This window comes from Anas acuta, chromosome 2, assembly GCF_963932015.1.
Source record: "Anas acuta chromosome 2, bAnaAcu1.1, whole genome shotgun sequence".
Lineage (NCBI taxonomy): Eukaryota > Metazoa > Chordata > Aves > Anseriformes > Anatidae > Anas > Anas acuta.
In genome coordinates this window covers 46,815,667-46,831,249 of record NC_088980.1, presented here as the reverse complement: position 1 = coordinate 46,831,249, position 15,583 = coordinate 46,815,667, and the positions used below count along the sequence as shown (strand labels likewise).

The 15,583-nt window shown below is 41.5% G+C and overlaps 1 protein-coding gene across 4 annotated transcripts in view; it reads right to left on the bottom strand.

The window, feature by feature from the left end:
* TRAK1 (trafficking kinesin protein 1) overlaps positions 1 to 15,583 on the bottom strand; it is a 128,797-nt gene that overhangs the window by 101,155 nt on the left and 12,059 nt on the right. For 2 of the 4 annotated variants that reach the window (XM_068674642.1, XM_068674648.1), the window contains exon 1: positions 2,627 to 2,787. The exons of 1 other annotated variant lie outside the window; for it this stretch is intronic. In XM_068674642.1, coding sequence (XP_068530743.1) covers positions 2,627 to 2,712 — 86 coding nt within the window. In that variant the 5' untranslated portion in view covers positions 2,713 to 2,787. Of the gene's footprint in view, positions 1 to 2,626; positions 2,788 to 14,022; positions 14,191 to 15,583 lie in introns of those variants that run through there. One more of the 4 variants, XM_068674643.1, reaches the window with a different exon arrangement.

The following is a 15,583-nucleotide window of genomic DNA, read 5'->3' as shown; positions in this document are numbered from 1 at the left end:
CCAGGCTGCTCACTTGCTCACTGAACAACACCTCAGGACCATAGGGCATTTTCTAACCACAACCTTCAGGTGGTTTCCTCTGCCTCCAACTTTCTTCTCAGAGTTTGCGTTAATGCCATACACACAGATGACCAGAAAAAAAAATATTTCCATTGTAGTCCATGCCATAGATGTAGATAAATTAAACAGTGACACCCAGAATGAACAAAAGATCGGGGGATAAAATAAAGTGTTCTGATTTATTTTTAATATTTCTGATTTTAATGTCTTCCTTCAAAAAGGACTTCCCTCCACAAGTACTGATAATTGCTTAACACCAGTGCAAGACATGTGTTCCTCCATATTTACAGATAAAATTAAGTAGGGACAAATTCTGGACTACTCTGTGATGAATACATGTATATAAGCCTCACTGGAAGACGACTTAATGGAAAGAAACAGTAAGGATAAGTTAACTACACAGGGCAAACAAAAACTCTTTGTGTTAACCATACCTACACGTTCTTTATTGAGGCAAAATAGGAATTTACAAAAGGAAAGTAAGCCATGTAAAAATGAACAAGGAAAATCTGTCAGATGTATCTCACTCAATAATACTTTTATCTCTTTAGTCTACTCCCAGTGGACAAGGGCTCCTCATAGAATTTAAGAGCGCTTTGGTTGCTATGTAATCCTACCTGAACTAGAAGGGGCAGGGAAGGTGAAGAGTAAAAGGAGCTAAGAAGAAAGGTATTATTTCTACCTGACATGAACTCTTATCTCTGTCCAACTGCAATTTTGCTCCCACAATTTGCAAAGTCATGTTAGAGATGCTAACAATTCTGTCATTTTTTTCTAATTTCCTTCTCTTTGCTTTCCTACAGTTGTCTAAAAACAGCACTGAGATCGTTTTTGAGTGTGTTCAGGATTTTAAGCACTGCAGGTAGTGCCAGTTGATAGCATTTTTATGAAGTTTGTAAATATGAGGCTTTTGATTAAGAAATTTCAACTTCCTTCAAGTCAGTCAATCACAGAGCAAGGAACAGCTATTACAGGCATTGTTCCAAAGCTAAAAAGCTCCCAAGCATGCAAAGGCCCTTTAAACTGTTTTGGCACAGATATAAATCGAATTTTGTAACAAAAAGCATGTGAAAAAAAAAATTAAATAAAGTTGATTTCTTGTTTTAACTTGATTAGAAGCAGTTGCAACTTTTTATACGTTCACTAAATGTGCTTATGCTTTTAACAAAGTTCAGACAGACAAATTGTGGAGTCATAAAAAGAATCAGTAAATTACACATACTTGTTCCCCATTTTATCACAGCAGTGAAGATTACTACATTTTGATTTACTGGTAAGCGAACAAGTTCACAGTAACTATGTCTGTTGGGGTAAAAAAAAAAAAAAAAAAAAAAGTCTGTTCAGTTTTCCCACCTCCCAGTCACCAGAACACAAGAACTTCACTCTGACAGCAACCACATATTTCAGAGCCATCAAGATTTTACAATTACTCTCTAAATAATAGAGATGTATGAAAAGAGAGTTGATACCTTCTGAAATTCATGTAATAATTTGTAACCATTTTCTCTTTTCCTCTTTGAAAGTTCTGGTTTCCAATTTAAATACACGCAAGAAAACCAAACTCAAATGTGCTTAATAAAATAATGACACCCCCAGCACAAGTCATCTCTCGTTCCAAAGGAAACACTCATAACTAAGCTCCTTATATTGTAAGAATTTCCATTTTAACAACAGAACAGTCTAGCATACCAGCTAGACAGGTAGCACTAATAGCATACTTCAGTAAATAGGCTTGAAGTTACCAAAGTATCTGTTAGCATATAAATATTAACACCTCCACTGCCCCTCATGCTTCAGGATCACCAACAGAAATAGGTGATACACGATTTATCCACGAATATCCTACGGGTATCCCAAAGAGATGTAATTTCTTTGGAGTCCACAGCCTGCAAAGCTGTACAAATAATTCAGCCTGCACCAATTCACCTGCTCCCATCACAACAACTGTTTAATAATAGCATCATGACTTAAGTTACCTGATGCCTAAAGCAGTTTTGTCTATAGCCTTAAAAAATCTTTGATAGAAAATCTTCAATAACTGAAATCCCTACTGGTTTATTATCAAAAAGAAAAGATAAGGCAATATTTTATGGTGGCAGCATTTTAAGTAATGTGGCATTTTACTACCACTAACTTTAGCCTCTGAGGTACAACTCCAATCAGGGGAAGAGGGAGAAAACAGCCAAAATAAAAAGCAATCCTTGACCCCTTCCAGCACAGCACACTGTTGCTGCCCTACTTTTGCCCAACACAGCATAAGCCTCTCCCCCTGCCCCAGAACAAAACCTGTATGTGGCAATACAATGTGGCAGCTCGGCTCAGCACTCCCCGAGAAAGTGGCCAGGCAGCGCAACAGCTGAAAAACAACACTGAACTAAACTGCAGAGTAAGGCAATCCTAAAAGCACTACAGCAGCATTTGCCATGTTCCCTCTCTTTGTCTGAGATGATTCAAAACGTGACTAGCAATGCCTCTGCACACATACAACATACGAACTGCACTCAAAGTTAAGCCCTATGAAGTTCACAAGCAGGGAATCGCAACCCCGCAGCAGCCGGCACTGTACCTGGTTGTCAGCTCTTTTTGCTCTTGGTCATCTGCAAAGCATTCTTCCTTTCTTGAGCCTGCTTCCCCCCTCCAGAATTTCACCATTTGGCTAGCAGGCTCGCTTTAAGTGTCGCTTCTATTTGCGTTTCCCCCACACGAAGAGCTCTTGATGCTGTAAGGTCATTTGAATGCTATTGTAACTTTGGCTCCCGCACAAGTTTCCTCGCCCTCTCTTGGCTGAGCAGTTGCACAAGATACCAAACTGAGTCAAAGAGAAAGGGTCAGACTACTTCTCTCTTCAGCCGGCTACATGAAAACCTTGATCTTCGGAATACCTTTTGCATCAGCAACATTTTTAACTACGTCCAAATCTTTTAGTTTCAGCACACAGCTGCATAGACAACTGCAAGCAAACAACCTCCAAAGGAAATACAGGTTAGCAAAGCTTCTCCTCAAGCATAAAAAGGAAAACCAAATATACTGTCATGAAAGCACCACAAAATGTTGCCAAAGTTCTCACAAAAAGTAGTGAGACTTATTTACAGGGAAAAAAAATACAGCAGCACTTTAAAGTGCTTTCATTTCAAAAGGCTTAGGCTTCCTGCTGCAAGTCTCGACACACTGATAGACAAACAGAGCTATGAGCTCATCTGGCAGTCACACAACTACTCCCACAAATTAAGCCCCGTTTCGTTGAATTTATGTTCCTAAAAGACACAGACAGTCACAAATTCTACCCTCCCCTAAATGGCATTTTTATTTAGTGCACGGTCCCCTCAGCAAATTCTAAGGATGAAGAATTTGGAAAGAATTGCTCAGTAGTTTTCTTGAGGAATAAGAAATTTTATTTCCTAATTTCTCTTGCAAGACAGATCCCAATTGTTCTTCTCAGACTGCCTCCTGTCTCCTCGCACCCAGGACAAGTTTGCAGTTGCAGCCACCTCTTCTCCCAGCAGCAGCTCTCTGTGGACTGATCCAGTTCTCTGTTTCTAAACAAAGGATGCATAAATTTCATCCTCCAAGGGAAAGTCCACACCAGTGACAAACATTTGAATCACTGTATCTATGGAATGCTACTCCCTCCCAGCAAAAACTTCTTCAAAACAGATACCCCTTCAGACAAAAAAAAAAAGGAAAAAAAAAAAAAAGGATAATCCAATTTTAAGCATTTCTCATCTGATCTTGCTTGTTGAAATTATCTTCCCTATCTTGTCTAACAACCCAGATTCTTAAAAAATAAAAAAAATCAACTGCAATTATTCAAAAGGCTCACACTTACATTGATGGTTACTTCCAGTGCTTCCTATTACATCAAACGTCTGATCGCTGACAGCCCAACTCCAATCCAAAAGAAGATTCCTCATTTCAGACTGTCTTCTTTCTATAGAAATCCTTCACTCTCTTGCATGTTTTCAGACTGATTTACATTCAATCACTTCATTATTCTCCAGTTCATGACTGAGCATAACCATATGCCTGGACAAAGTCCAGCCTTTGAGATATATAAACCATCGTTTGCTTCCTCAGTGGAGCTGCAGATATTCCCAGTGCCTTTTCACACCACCGCTTCCTGCTTGACGACAGCCCTGACTCATGCAGTTTTCACATATTAAAGCACAAGGACTGTTATGAGTATCAGGCTGGGATTACAGCAGACTGAAATTCACCATATGGTGAGCGGTGGATTTCATTAGGTAGTTTAAATTTGCAAATGCAGCCCTGCTCTCATCTGCATTTCTGAATTTCATCTTAAGTTTGCACACAAACACCTGCAATGGGAGAAATGAGATTTAAGCCCAATAGTGAAATAACAATATTTGAAGTAATAACAAGTGAAAATATTTCATACAACCCAGGATCTGAGGCAATTATCGTACCTGCTTCTGTTTCAAAGAAAACATCTTCCCACCCTCAAGTTATCAGGAGTGAATTCCACTGTTAGGGATATTATTTTTTTTTTCAGTATACACAGCAACGTACAAATGCAGCATTTCAGCGTTCAGGGAATGGGAATGGAATTTAAAGGCTTAAGTTTCAGAGTAAAATGTTCTCTTTTCACCACTATGCAGAAGACAGAAGAAAGATTTCCTGTTCGTACCCTTTGTCTGCAAGCTGGAATTTACTTCCACATTTCCCTAAAATCCTGGTAAATGAAGTATCTTGTAAAAATCAGTTGTTCATTTTCGTTCATTTTTCAGTTATGAAATTGACTTCTTTCTTTTCTGGGAATTAAGAATTTTTCAAGCAATGTTTTTTTCCAGATTTTCCAGTGAGTGTGTGTAATTGCCATCTTCCATCTGTCTTGCCCATCCATCTTTAACAGCAGGAAGATTTGCCTACACTATAATCAACAACGAACAGACAATAAGACTATTTATCCTTTGCCAGACTGTGTCATTGTTAAATAGTCAGTAAATCCAAGTAAATTATAGAAGGTTTAGTATTTGGCAGCCTTTATTCTGAAATACAAGCCATTACTTTCTATGTATTTTGAGCAGCTCCATGCAAAAGTGCTTATGCAATTGTGATGTGAATTGCCAAATCAGGACACCTCGCACTGTAGAGGCACTCTACGCATCTTTAAATAATTAATTTGCTGTTAAATAAAGGAACTGGGAACGCCAGCTTCCACTGGGACAAAAGTCGTTTCTACTAAGACACTGATGTATAGTACCTGGGTAAATCATTTCTGAAAGACCACCCCCTCTTTTTATTTCCCCTGATTCACAATAACAAAAAGGCATGTAGAAATCCCAAAGCGCATTCTACTTAATGAATGTGCTGTACACCCAGTGAGATTCCCTCTACTCCTGAAGGATGGGAAGACAAATAGATAACAATGAAAGGAAGAACAGCAGGAGACAGATTTGGATACCTGAGCGTTACCCCAGATTTTGCAAAAATATAAACACGGGGCCTTTATCAGCAACAATCAAATAATTATTTGGTGCTGCTTACACACAGCCTTTCATAAAGAAAAGTCATCCTGCTGATAAAACCTTCAAAGCCTCAAGGCATAACTAGATGCCTCCTGCCTATCCATAAAACATGATGCCACCACAGCAGAACAGTCCGGGACTGCATGACCCACACCATCCATCCACTCACTGCCTATCCTCAGAGGACTGTCAGCTTCACAGGTTAATTCAACTACCTTTGCAGCGTTGCCAAATCTACAGCCTGGCACATCTCTTCTTCGATAGCCTATTTGCTATGGCCCAACTCATAATAAGCCCTATGTGCAAAGCGCAAGCTTTTTTGATTTCCTTTACCTGCAGTGTATTTCAACTCAACCTTTCTAAACAATTTTATCTGATACATATGTAATATAACTTCCAGTACTATTTGTGCTTGGTGGCGAGGAAGAAAAAGGTCATTGTCTTTTCTAAATAACCTGAAGAGAGATTGAGGAAGAGAATTAGTGTTGTTTTTACTAATGCAAGGTAACAAAAGCTCATACTTTGTACTAACTGTTGTCCGGTACGGTAGGTATAAAGATCCAAACTAAACAGATGTGCTAAGACAGCTTACAGAAAAAAAACAAGCACCATTTTCAAAGGAAGAATATCCCCTACACAGCCATTTCACACCCACACAAGCAAGTATCCTTCCCCTTCAGCTTCTCTGAAAACTCTGTTCGTAGGCAGCATAAATTATTATTCTGAACCAGAACACTGAGAACATTTATCAGCTTTCCAGATGCCCAGCATAGTCAGCAAACAGATTCTCTTAGCAAATGGGCACAGTAGTAGACTGTCTTAATATCAAAAGTATAAAGTAAGTTATATGGCTACCATAAGAAAATCGTAAACTGCAATGCATACAAAGCTTGGGATGAATTTAAAAAGATTTTGCAAAAACAGAAGTGAGCACTGTAATATAGAAACTGTTTCTACTTTCCTCCTCCTCCTCTAATTTAGATTTGTGGTGTAGTATTAAAAAAGTCATAGCAATTCAACCTCAGAAGTAAGAGTAAACTAAAAGCAGCTTGTTCCTGAAACAGTCATTTTCTGCCCTGGCAATCCTAAACCACAGTACTAAACAAACAAATGTAAAACACAACAGCAACAAAAGCATACACACAAGAAAGAAAAAAAAAAAACACCCAACAAGTTCTTCCATATGCTGGAGTGTACAAAGGTCTGTTTCTTTTGAATTACTTCAAACAGTTCATGAGTAGGTTTTGCAACACAGCAGCATGAACAAAGCAGTAAGTTTACACTGAAAAGGAACCTTACCATTCCCATTACTCTCAACAGGATTGATGCAAAAGATGAATGCGATGATGCTCGCTCAGCATATCTGAATGAAGACTGCTCTTAAGGAAAAGAGGAAAGGAGGAAACTTCAATGATTATTTATTAGAAAACTCAGCATATGTTCAATAGACTTCGATGGGCATCCATGCCAGGGACCTGCTGCAGGGACTGGCTGGGGAACGCAGACCAGAGCAAGTACAGACAGCCCGTGGTAAGAGGCAGCAGCTGCAGATGGCTGCATTAGGCATTCGGTACATCTGCCTCCATCCTCATGGGAGCTGCTGCTCCATATGGCAAACAGGTACCAAGGACTGCGTGGCTCTTAGGAAGCCAGTTTGGAAAAAAAAAAAAAAAGGAGGAAAAAAAAGAAAGAAAATGAAAAAAAATACACAAACAGAATAGATTGTGAGCTGTTTCTAAATAAGAATTGGCTTGGTATCATTCTGATTATTCTACGAGACCCAAAACAGTGTCAGGAGGTTGCCAGTAGACAAGTAGACAGAGTATGCATGCTATCCCTCCCTCAGCCTCGGATTCCCTCTGCCACCAAATATGTTAAGTTGTGCTTTTAATTACAAAGACCAAAATACTTCAGACCAGAAATGAGATTAAGAACAAAGACACATTTGGTATTTGTTCTCACCCTTGGTTCCATGCAAAATCAAAATAAGCGTGCTGTTGGGTGCAGATAACTTCTGTAGGCACTTACTACTTTTATTTTAACACCACTGAGGACAACTGAAACAAGCTTCTGCATGCTTCTGGGCTGCATAACCCTTCACCCAACTTGCATCTGCAAATCCAAAATATCAAGCTAATCTCTTTAGTTTTTAAATGGCATAACTTAACCATCAGGACTGTAAGATTGAGTTTACGCAGCAGTCTTATGCCAATTAAGGGTCCAGTTGTGCTCCCAGTTCCACTCTGGTAACTCCAATCAGTACAGCTGGCTACTTGGGGTTTACACAACAGCAACAGTACAATACAACAGAATATAGAACTGGAAGCTTTACATACTAAAAGACTATTAAAATTAATGCTTTGGCTAACTGCTTAAATCTAAATGTTTTGCTTGGTTGGAAAAATACAAAATACAAAGCCCCCACCAAGGAAACTGGCCCTATCAGCGAGGCAAACTGAGCTAAATTACTTATACTCCAACAATCTTATCTAGCCAGGCATACTCTCAAAACATCTAACCTCTCCGTTTGGCAACCCAGCGTTGTATTCAGATATGGCACTGTTTAATTATGAATCAAATTGCTAGAAGAGAATAGGACAGTTAACTTACTGCTGTTTAATGAGCACGCTCTTGTTAGTTGTGAATACACTCACTGTACTCATTAAATCGGGAGGCAATGAAGTTCTCAATACATCATTAAAAGGATCCAGGAATGCTGCTGCTTTGTGCAGCATGACTACAGGCTCTGCTCGACAGTTGGAAAACAAGCAAGAGAAGTAAGCCCCTTCCTGTCAGACCAGCAGATCTAATTTTAACCTAGGAGGAGGGAGAGAGTGAGAGTTCTGCTTCTTCAGAGCTTCACTCATTTAGAGCACAAATTTCTCCTCCTATTGCTGACTTGAAGCAAGAACACGGTCTGTACTGTACGGCAGCAACAAAAAGAAGCATCAGGCCTATTGAATAAAAAATAAAAGTAATACAAAAATCAGAGCCCGTTTTCAATACACCCAAGGACCTGGAGTATGCATTAATCTATCGTTCTGTCAGTTAACAAAACAAACCTTCAAAAGCAAAACACCCCTAATGCTATCATCCCACAGTATTTATAATATATTAATGAAGACTGGAGAGGGCATGAATTGGCTAGAATGCTCCTCTATGTTCCCCCAGAATAGATTTAGGACATCTGTTTAGTGAGAGGATGACACTTTCATCTGTGAAGGGCTGATCCATGTACCCACAACGACACACCCACATGAGAATCCACATCTTTAAAGCATTACACAGCCACAGATAAATTAAAATGTAGCTGGCAACTGTTGAGCTGGAACTCATTGCAAGGGAAGCGTGCTCTGACAAAAGACGTATGTGAACCAGCACCACTGACGGCATCACCAGAGCTGCAGGGAGCCCCCAAGTTAGGATTTGACATGGGTAACTGCTTCCTCTAGCACTTTTTTGGGAGGGGAGAAGGAGAAAATGCATTTCTGAAACACGTTCATAACAAATCCTCTTCTCCTTTCCCTCTCACCCCGCACACGGGAAACTGGAATTTCAGAACACAGCCAGTGGGGACAGGGGGCCTTGGACCAGGGCTTAATAATCTCAGTGCACAGCTCGAGCACTTTAATCCCAGCAATTATTTCCCAGTCAGAAAGTTGTTGATACTGTAAGAGGATATTTAAATGCTGGATCCCAGTCAAACAAGGCCCACCACCTACCAAGGAACTGCTTTAAAGTCCAACAATCACCAGCGTATTTACCACGGTCTCCTCCCCTCGTGCAGCGGTGACAGCTCAGCTAACCTCTTCCCTGGGAAGGCCATGTTCTAACCAGCCACGATAGCACGTCATGGCTTCACTTGCTCCAAGCCTTCAGGACTCTGAATAAGCCCCTGGAGCTGATCAAGATCCCGATTTTCTCTGGTTTTGCCAATGAAATCTTCAGGAAAAAAATCCTTGTGATTAAGGAGTCAGACTTAGGGCAACGCGCCATGACTAATCTTCTTAACTTTTCTCTGGGCCCAGCACTGTGATCTTAGTAACACAGGAGGCACTGTTCTTTTCATGGGAGCTATGTGGCTGGACAGACTGACACAATCTTATCCAACTAGCCGCTGATTCCTTGCCATTACCCATCTGATCTATTAGCAGGCGGGTTCCAGTGCAGAGACCAGCTCACTTCAGTGTGCACATACAGCAGTGCTTGCAACTGATGGGGGGAATGTGCAGAAGAGCACTCACCCACTTTAGCAAGACTTCTGGGATCACATCTCATGGCCTCCATGCTGCAGGAAGCAGAGGCACATAGTTCTTCAGGCTGTTCCCACCAGACGGTGTAAAAGAACCATCTGGGTCTCCCCAGTGGCATAAAACACCATTACTGGGAAGTAGGGAGGTTAACTGTCTGGGGATGGGGAGGTCAAGAGAGGTCATCGCATTCAAGCTGGAACCAGGGGTGAATCTCTTGCCAGAAATAGGTACCTACAGATGGGTCCTAGCACCTGACTAAAAGCCTGGTTCACTGACTTAAAAGAGAAAAACATCAACAACAACAAAACTTCAGCTTCACATCATTTTTGTCCCGGTGTTGGATAAGTCAGCAACAGAAAGGGAGTATTCAGATTTTCTGATCAATTGTATGGTCTGTGCCTGTAATATCCAAAAAGAAAGATGCCCAGAGAAAATACATGGAAAAAAACAACATGAAAACCCCCAAATAATTCCATGTTACATTGTTTATTTGGGGTACTGTTCTCTTTAATCATACTAAAAACAGCTCCTGTATGAGGGAGCTGTCTGATTAGAGTTAGGAAGCTGACAGATGGCCATATAAAAATACAAACACACAAAGAAGAAAACACAGCATCTGATGTTTAACACAGGATACCACTTGCAGCATCTCAGCTGTTTCAGCTCAAAAACACCAACCAACTTTAATGACAGAGAGGAAAAGATGATGCTCAGGGAATTGTCTGAGCTATGTTGTCCTGCTTAGCAACAACGTGCTTACACTGTTAAAAAAAAAAAACTGTAATACAAGTAATAAAGGGATATACTTGTTACCCACTATAAATACCTGGCATTTTTCAGCTCCTCATGTACCTCTGTTTTACCATTTAGTCAATTTTGAATCTTCTTGGTAGGTACCATCCCATTATGCATTTTGTACAACCCCGAGCACATCAGGAAGTCCATAGAAGCAGCTTGTGACTTACAATTGCAGGATACTTGATACTTTACACTGCTTAACTGACTTCCAGAGGGGACACAAATCACACATTTCAAACAAGACATGCATTCTCTCTCTCTTTTTTTTTTTTTTTGTGGTAGGAAAAACTTCTCTCACTGCTATACGCTGTATTACCATAACGGCAGTTCTTCCCACATATTGTAATCCTCAAGCTGTTAATAACTCTTTCCCCTGTATCACATTTCATCTTATGCTTCACCACTTACACATACAATACCAGGGCAGGAGCAGCTTTTTGCTATATGCATACAAACTGTGATACAGCACCGGCAGTGTCAAGGAAATCAGGAAACAAACATCCAAATGGCAGAACACGCACACCTGAGGACCTGAGTTGTGGCTAGTCCTGTAAGTCACACTTTCCAAACAAGGCACTTGTATTTATTCTCATTTAATCACTTTTTTCTTCTTTAAATACTTCAAACTATTTTTGATTCACGCAAGTTAATGTAAAATATCTTGTCCAGCTGCATGGGAAAAAAATTATCTGTTTGTTTCATGGAAAAACTCCTTGTCAGACGTTTCTTTATCCATGTACTCCACTGCACCATATGTGGGGGCTGGAAGAGGGCCTAAGAACATCTGCCACGGACTTTAAAACCCCTAATAATAGCACAGCTGGTGTCCTTGGTCCAGAGATCGCAGCAGACTCATGAGGCTGTTTCTGACACCGGCCCCCAGCCTGGGCAGAGCTCGGAAAGGCTCAACAGTTGGACGTGTCCATTCATCCCCAACTCCATTTGCATTGGCAAATGAACAAAGACAGAAAGCACATGGAAATGCTTACATTTCAGGTAGCTCAGCAGTGACCATCTCCATAGGATTTCCCCATGCTCCTTCGATTAAACTCGAGCTTACCAGTGCACTCTGCATGCCAAAAACTGAAGGTACTCAAGGAAATAGCTGCAAGTCTCAAGTGGTCAAGGGTTAGAAATGTAACATGCTTTAATTGCACTTAACCATATCATAAGGGTCCCAGCATCCATTTCCTCCACCCCATATAATCTAATGACTGTCTTCCATTCCAGCTTGTTTAGTTAACCTAGAAATAAACATTTGTTCCTGCCTTCTTTTAAAGATGTTCAATAGCTGGTTTACAGAGGAGCGAAGTTACATTTCAAAGAAAAAGAAAAGGCATAAGAGCAGGGAACTCAGGAAATGGAGCTATGTTTTAGTTCACTTCAAGTTAGCACTGGGCATTACCAAATATTAAGGAGTGTAGCTAGCAAACAGTACAGAGGACTTGAAGGTGGGAACAAGGAAAACAATGTCTGGGTGGGGAAGCACTGCCTGAGACTTGCATTACACGTCAGCCTACCTCCTGTCCTCTTTAGTGTCATCTACAGAAAAATGTTGGTAGCTTCCAGCAGTCAACAGGCATGAGCTTGGTTTATTTTTTAATAGTGCGTGCAGGCACACCCCAGAAGGCAGGACCTGGCCCAGTAACTGACCAGCACCACCACCGATACGAGCAGCAAAGCGTTGCACAGCCACGGGTAGCCCCTGGCAAAGCACGAAGGGGTGGCTACTTCAGCACATTTCTGCAGCCACAGGAACAAGAGCCTGAATGCAGAGCTCCAAGCACAGCTCATTTCATCGGTCTGCTATAAAGCACCAAGATGTGACACTAACAGCCTCGTTACACAAAGTTTTCATTCTTGTTTCCCATAAGGGACAGAGGGGGGAAAAAAACAACCACAAAAGCAGACAAATTCCCACACTGTTCGACAATATTGGCTCATTTTAAACTAAGAGCCATTTAGCAGGTAACCATTCTTAATTTTCCTCACATCACTGAACAACAAAGAAGAGAAAATACAGAACAAGTTATTTTTTAGTTTATATAAAGCACTGAAGTCTGAGAAAGGCTAACTCACAAGATCAGCCCAGTAACTGTAATTGATTTGGCTGTGACAACTGATGCATGACTGTACGCATGTTACTGCGCCTTACATCTCTACTAGCCTTCTACCTAAACCCTAACTTCCCTCAGAGCCATTGCGATCTAGATATTAGGTAGCATTTTTTCCTCTCAGGTCTCACAGGTAAATTATTAAAACTACACACCCGCTCTTATTTCTGAATTCATTATTATTTAAAAATAATAAAAAAGTATATTTCAAGAAACTAAGCAAACCATCCCATCGGTGGAGGAGCATCCATAGATACAAAAGATGTGGCCTCAATGAATACCAAGCTGCCCATGAATCCCTAGTAATACCTGAAACACACAACTGCCTACTCCCAGCTCTTCACGGGAGTCTGTATGTGTCACGTTGCTGATTTCTGACAGTGCAAGTAAGGCAAAACCGCTCCATTCCCACCTTAAACCGCAGCTGGGGAGCCAACGGTTGTGCCATGGCAGCAACAGCTGTGTCACAAGTGTTGGCCCTGTCTGTGGCAAGGGGCTGGGCTGGCAGCAGCAGTGAATTACACTGCTCTTTAAAAATACATTTGACATCAGACACATTTCAGAAGTCTGTTGCCGTGCTGTTGGTTGTGTAACAGATACAGTAACTACAAATAAGGTACCTGATGTCCTTCAGCGTGGCAGGAGAGGCTGCTATTCACAAAACAAGCATAATCTCCCCAGGCACAGAGAACTAACAAAGTTCTCCTACCCAAGACAGCTCAACCTCACTGGCTCTGAGTGGACACGACTATGGTTTTGTGCAGGTTCTGTTTCCTTTGCCTGCTCTTTCTCCCCTTCTCCCTAGCAGGGCACGCTATAGCTCCAAAGTCCCGTGTGGCAAAAGGTGGGTAGAAACAAGGAGCCCTTCTAGGTTGGCTTAGCCCTTCTGCACTTCAAAGAGACAGAGTCAGACTGTAACTGTGTGCACTGCAGTCGCACTGCTCCATTCAGTACAACAGCACCTGCACACAATTTAGAAGCACTGAGCTCTCCTCTACTCACAGGATCAAGGTATCGATTGGAGGATGCCAGGAATCGTAATCGGCACGCTGTCTAGACCATCTGCATGCTATGCCCTGCCACACAACGCATCATAGTTTCTCCAGAAAAAAAAAAAAAAAAAAAAATTTCCCTTCCAAAGTATTTTAACGCAGACCTCATTAAGCAGCTATCTTGATAGAACTTGCTTCTTGCTACTCAGGAAACTGAAAAATCAGGAGGTCAGGGCACGAGACAAGTGATTAAGGCAAAGACAGACACAATGCAAACATTGTATAACTGCGAAGTGCAGTCACTGGTAGATACAGTTACCTCAACCTGTAATAACTCCGGTTTGGCTCAGTTCCCATCCTTGTGAAAATCCGTCTCCAACAGCACTGCCGAAATACCGCCTCTTCCTCCGCATGTGGAAGACAGGGTGTGGATGCAAGAGCTGTTTTAACACTATAAACTAATCACAAAGCTCATAAATCGGATCAGATCACAGGCATATGTAGCCACGGAGTGGTCCAGAGGCCTCCCAAGCCACAAGTTTGTTACCAAGGCAGTGCCTACCCTACAGAACCCCGGCATTCAGAGCTGCACTCTGATTCACACCAGCTGAGAGCTCACATAAAGAGGTGACAGGCTCCACTGAAAGTCACTTGGCTAAACTTAGCTCAGGGTAACAAACTCTAGAAGCACACACCATGGAATAATCATCAGCTATTCCACTATGACTGAGTCCTGTGCCAGCTGATATCCCCCCACCCTAAATAAATATGAAGGCAATAGTTAACACGAGTGGCTAGCACATTGACGTTACAGCTTTGTGCTGATTTTTGAGCTGGGCATGGTCTGGAGACAAGAGGCAAAACTTGGGAAAAAAAAATCCCAGATAACACCATTGTGCTCAGTGGCTTTCACCAGCACTGAGCTGAGGCAGGCTGACAGACTGACTCTGCTCTCCTATCTGCACCATCTCCCGAGCAAACTCCCACATTTGCAAACCCACCCACCTAGGTGCAAACAGGAGTCGCTCCAAAGCTGGCGTCAGGTCTGCCAAGAAATACATTTGCTGCTTTTCGTTCCTTCTTTTCATTTAAGTTGCCCACATACTTTACCACAAATTATAATACCCCAAGGCACCATGAAAAAGTACAAGTGTCAGTACAGAAGTTTTCCAAGAGCTATTTGCAAGTGCAGAAAACAACTGTTTCTACTCTCATTTGCTTTGTGGTCACTTGGAAGAGCCTGACTACAAAAGCTCCATACAGAGTAAAATAAACATACCCTGGGCAGAGCTCACGTCAGGGGAGATCTCTTAACCTGAAGGTCATATTGTCAGCACCACGAACGCGAAAGCAGCTGCTGACATTTCAGCAGGGTCCATATATTGCAAGATCCAAGGGGCTGTAATTCAGAGATACATTTGCCATGGCAAGGATTCCAGACTCCTCTGTCTCCATAGCTGAGGTACTGTAGATACCAACTATATTTGGCCAGACGCGTTACTGTACCTAGCAATAGCAATGTAAGACTTTTTTTTTTTAATTATTATTTCAAATTAAAAGGCAGAACAGCCCAGACAAGCAGTACAGGCTCCCAAACCAAAATCCAAACCATTTTGATCCAACCACCATGTCTTGTAATGTAATGGACCCTTCCAAATACCACTCCCCCACCTAAAAACCAAAACACACACCACAAAACCAAATACCCTATGACTATACGCCTTTCTCCCTCTCCACCTTTTTCAGAGCAGGCACACTAAGGTTGATCTTCACATGAAAAGCAACAAGTAACAACTTATAATTACTGTGATTTGAGCCTGGTTTACCCTTCTAGGGGGTAAATGGTGCACTACGTTACAGCAAGACTCGTTTTGTTGGCC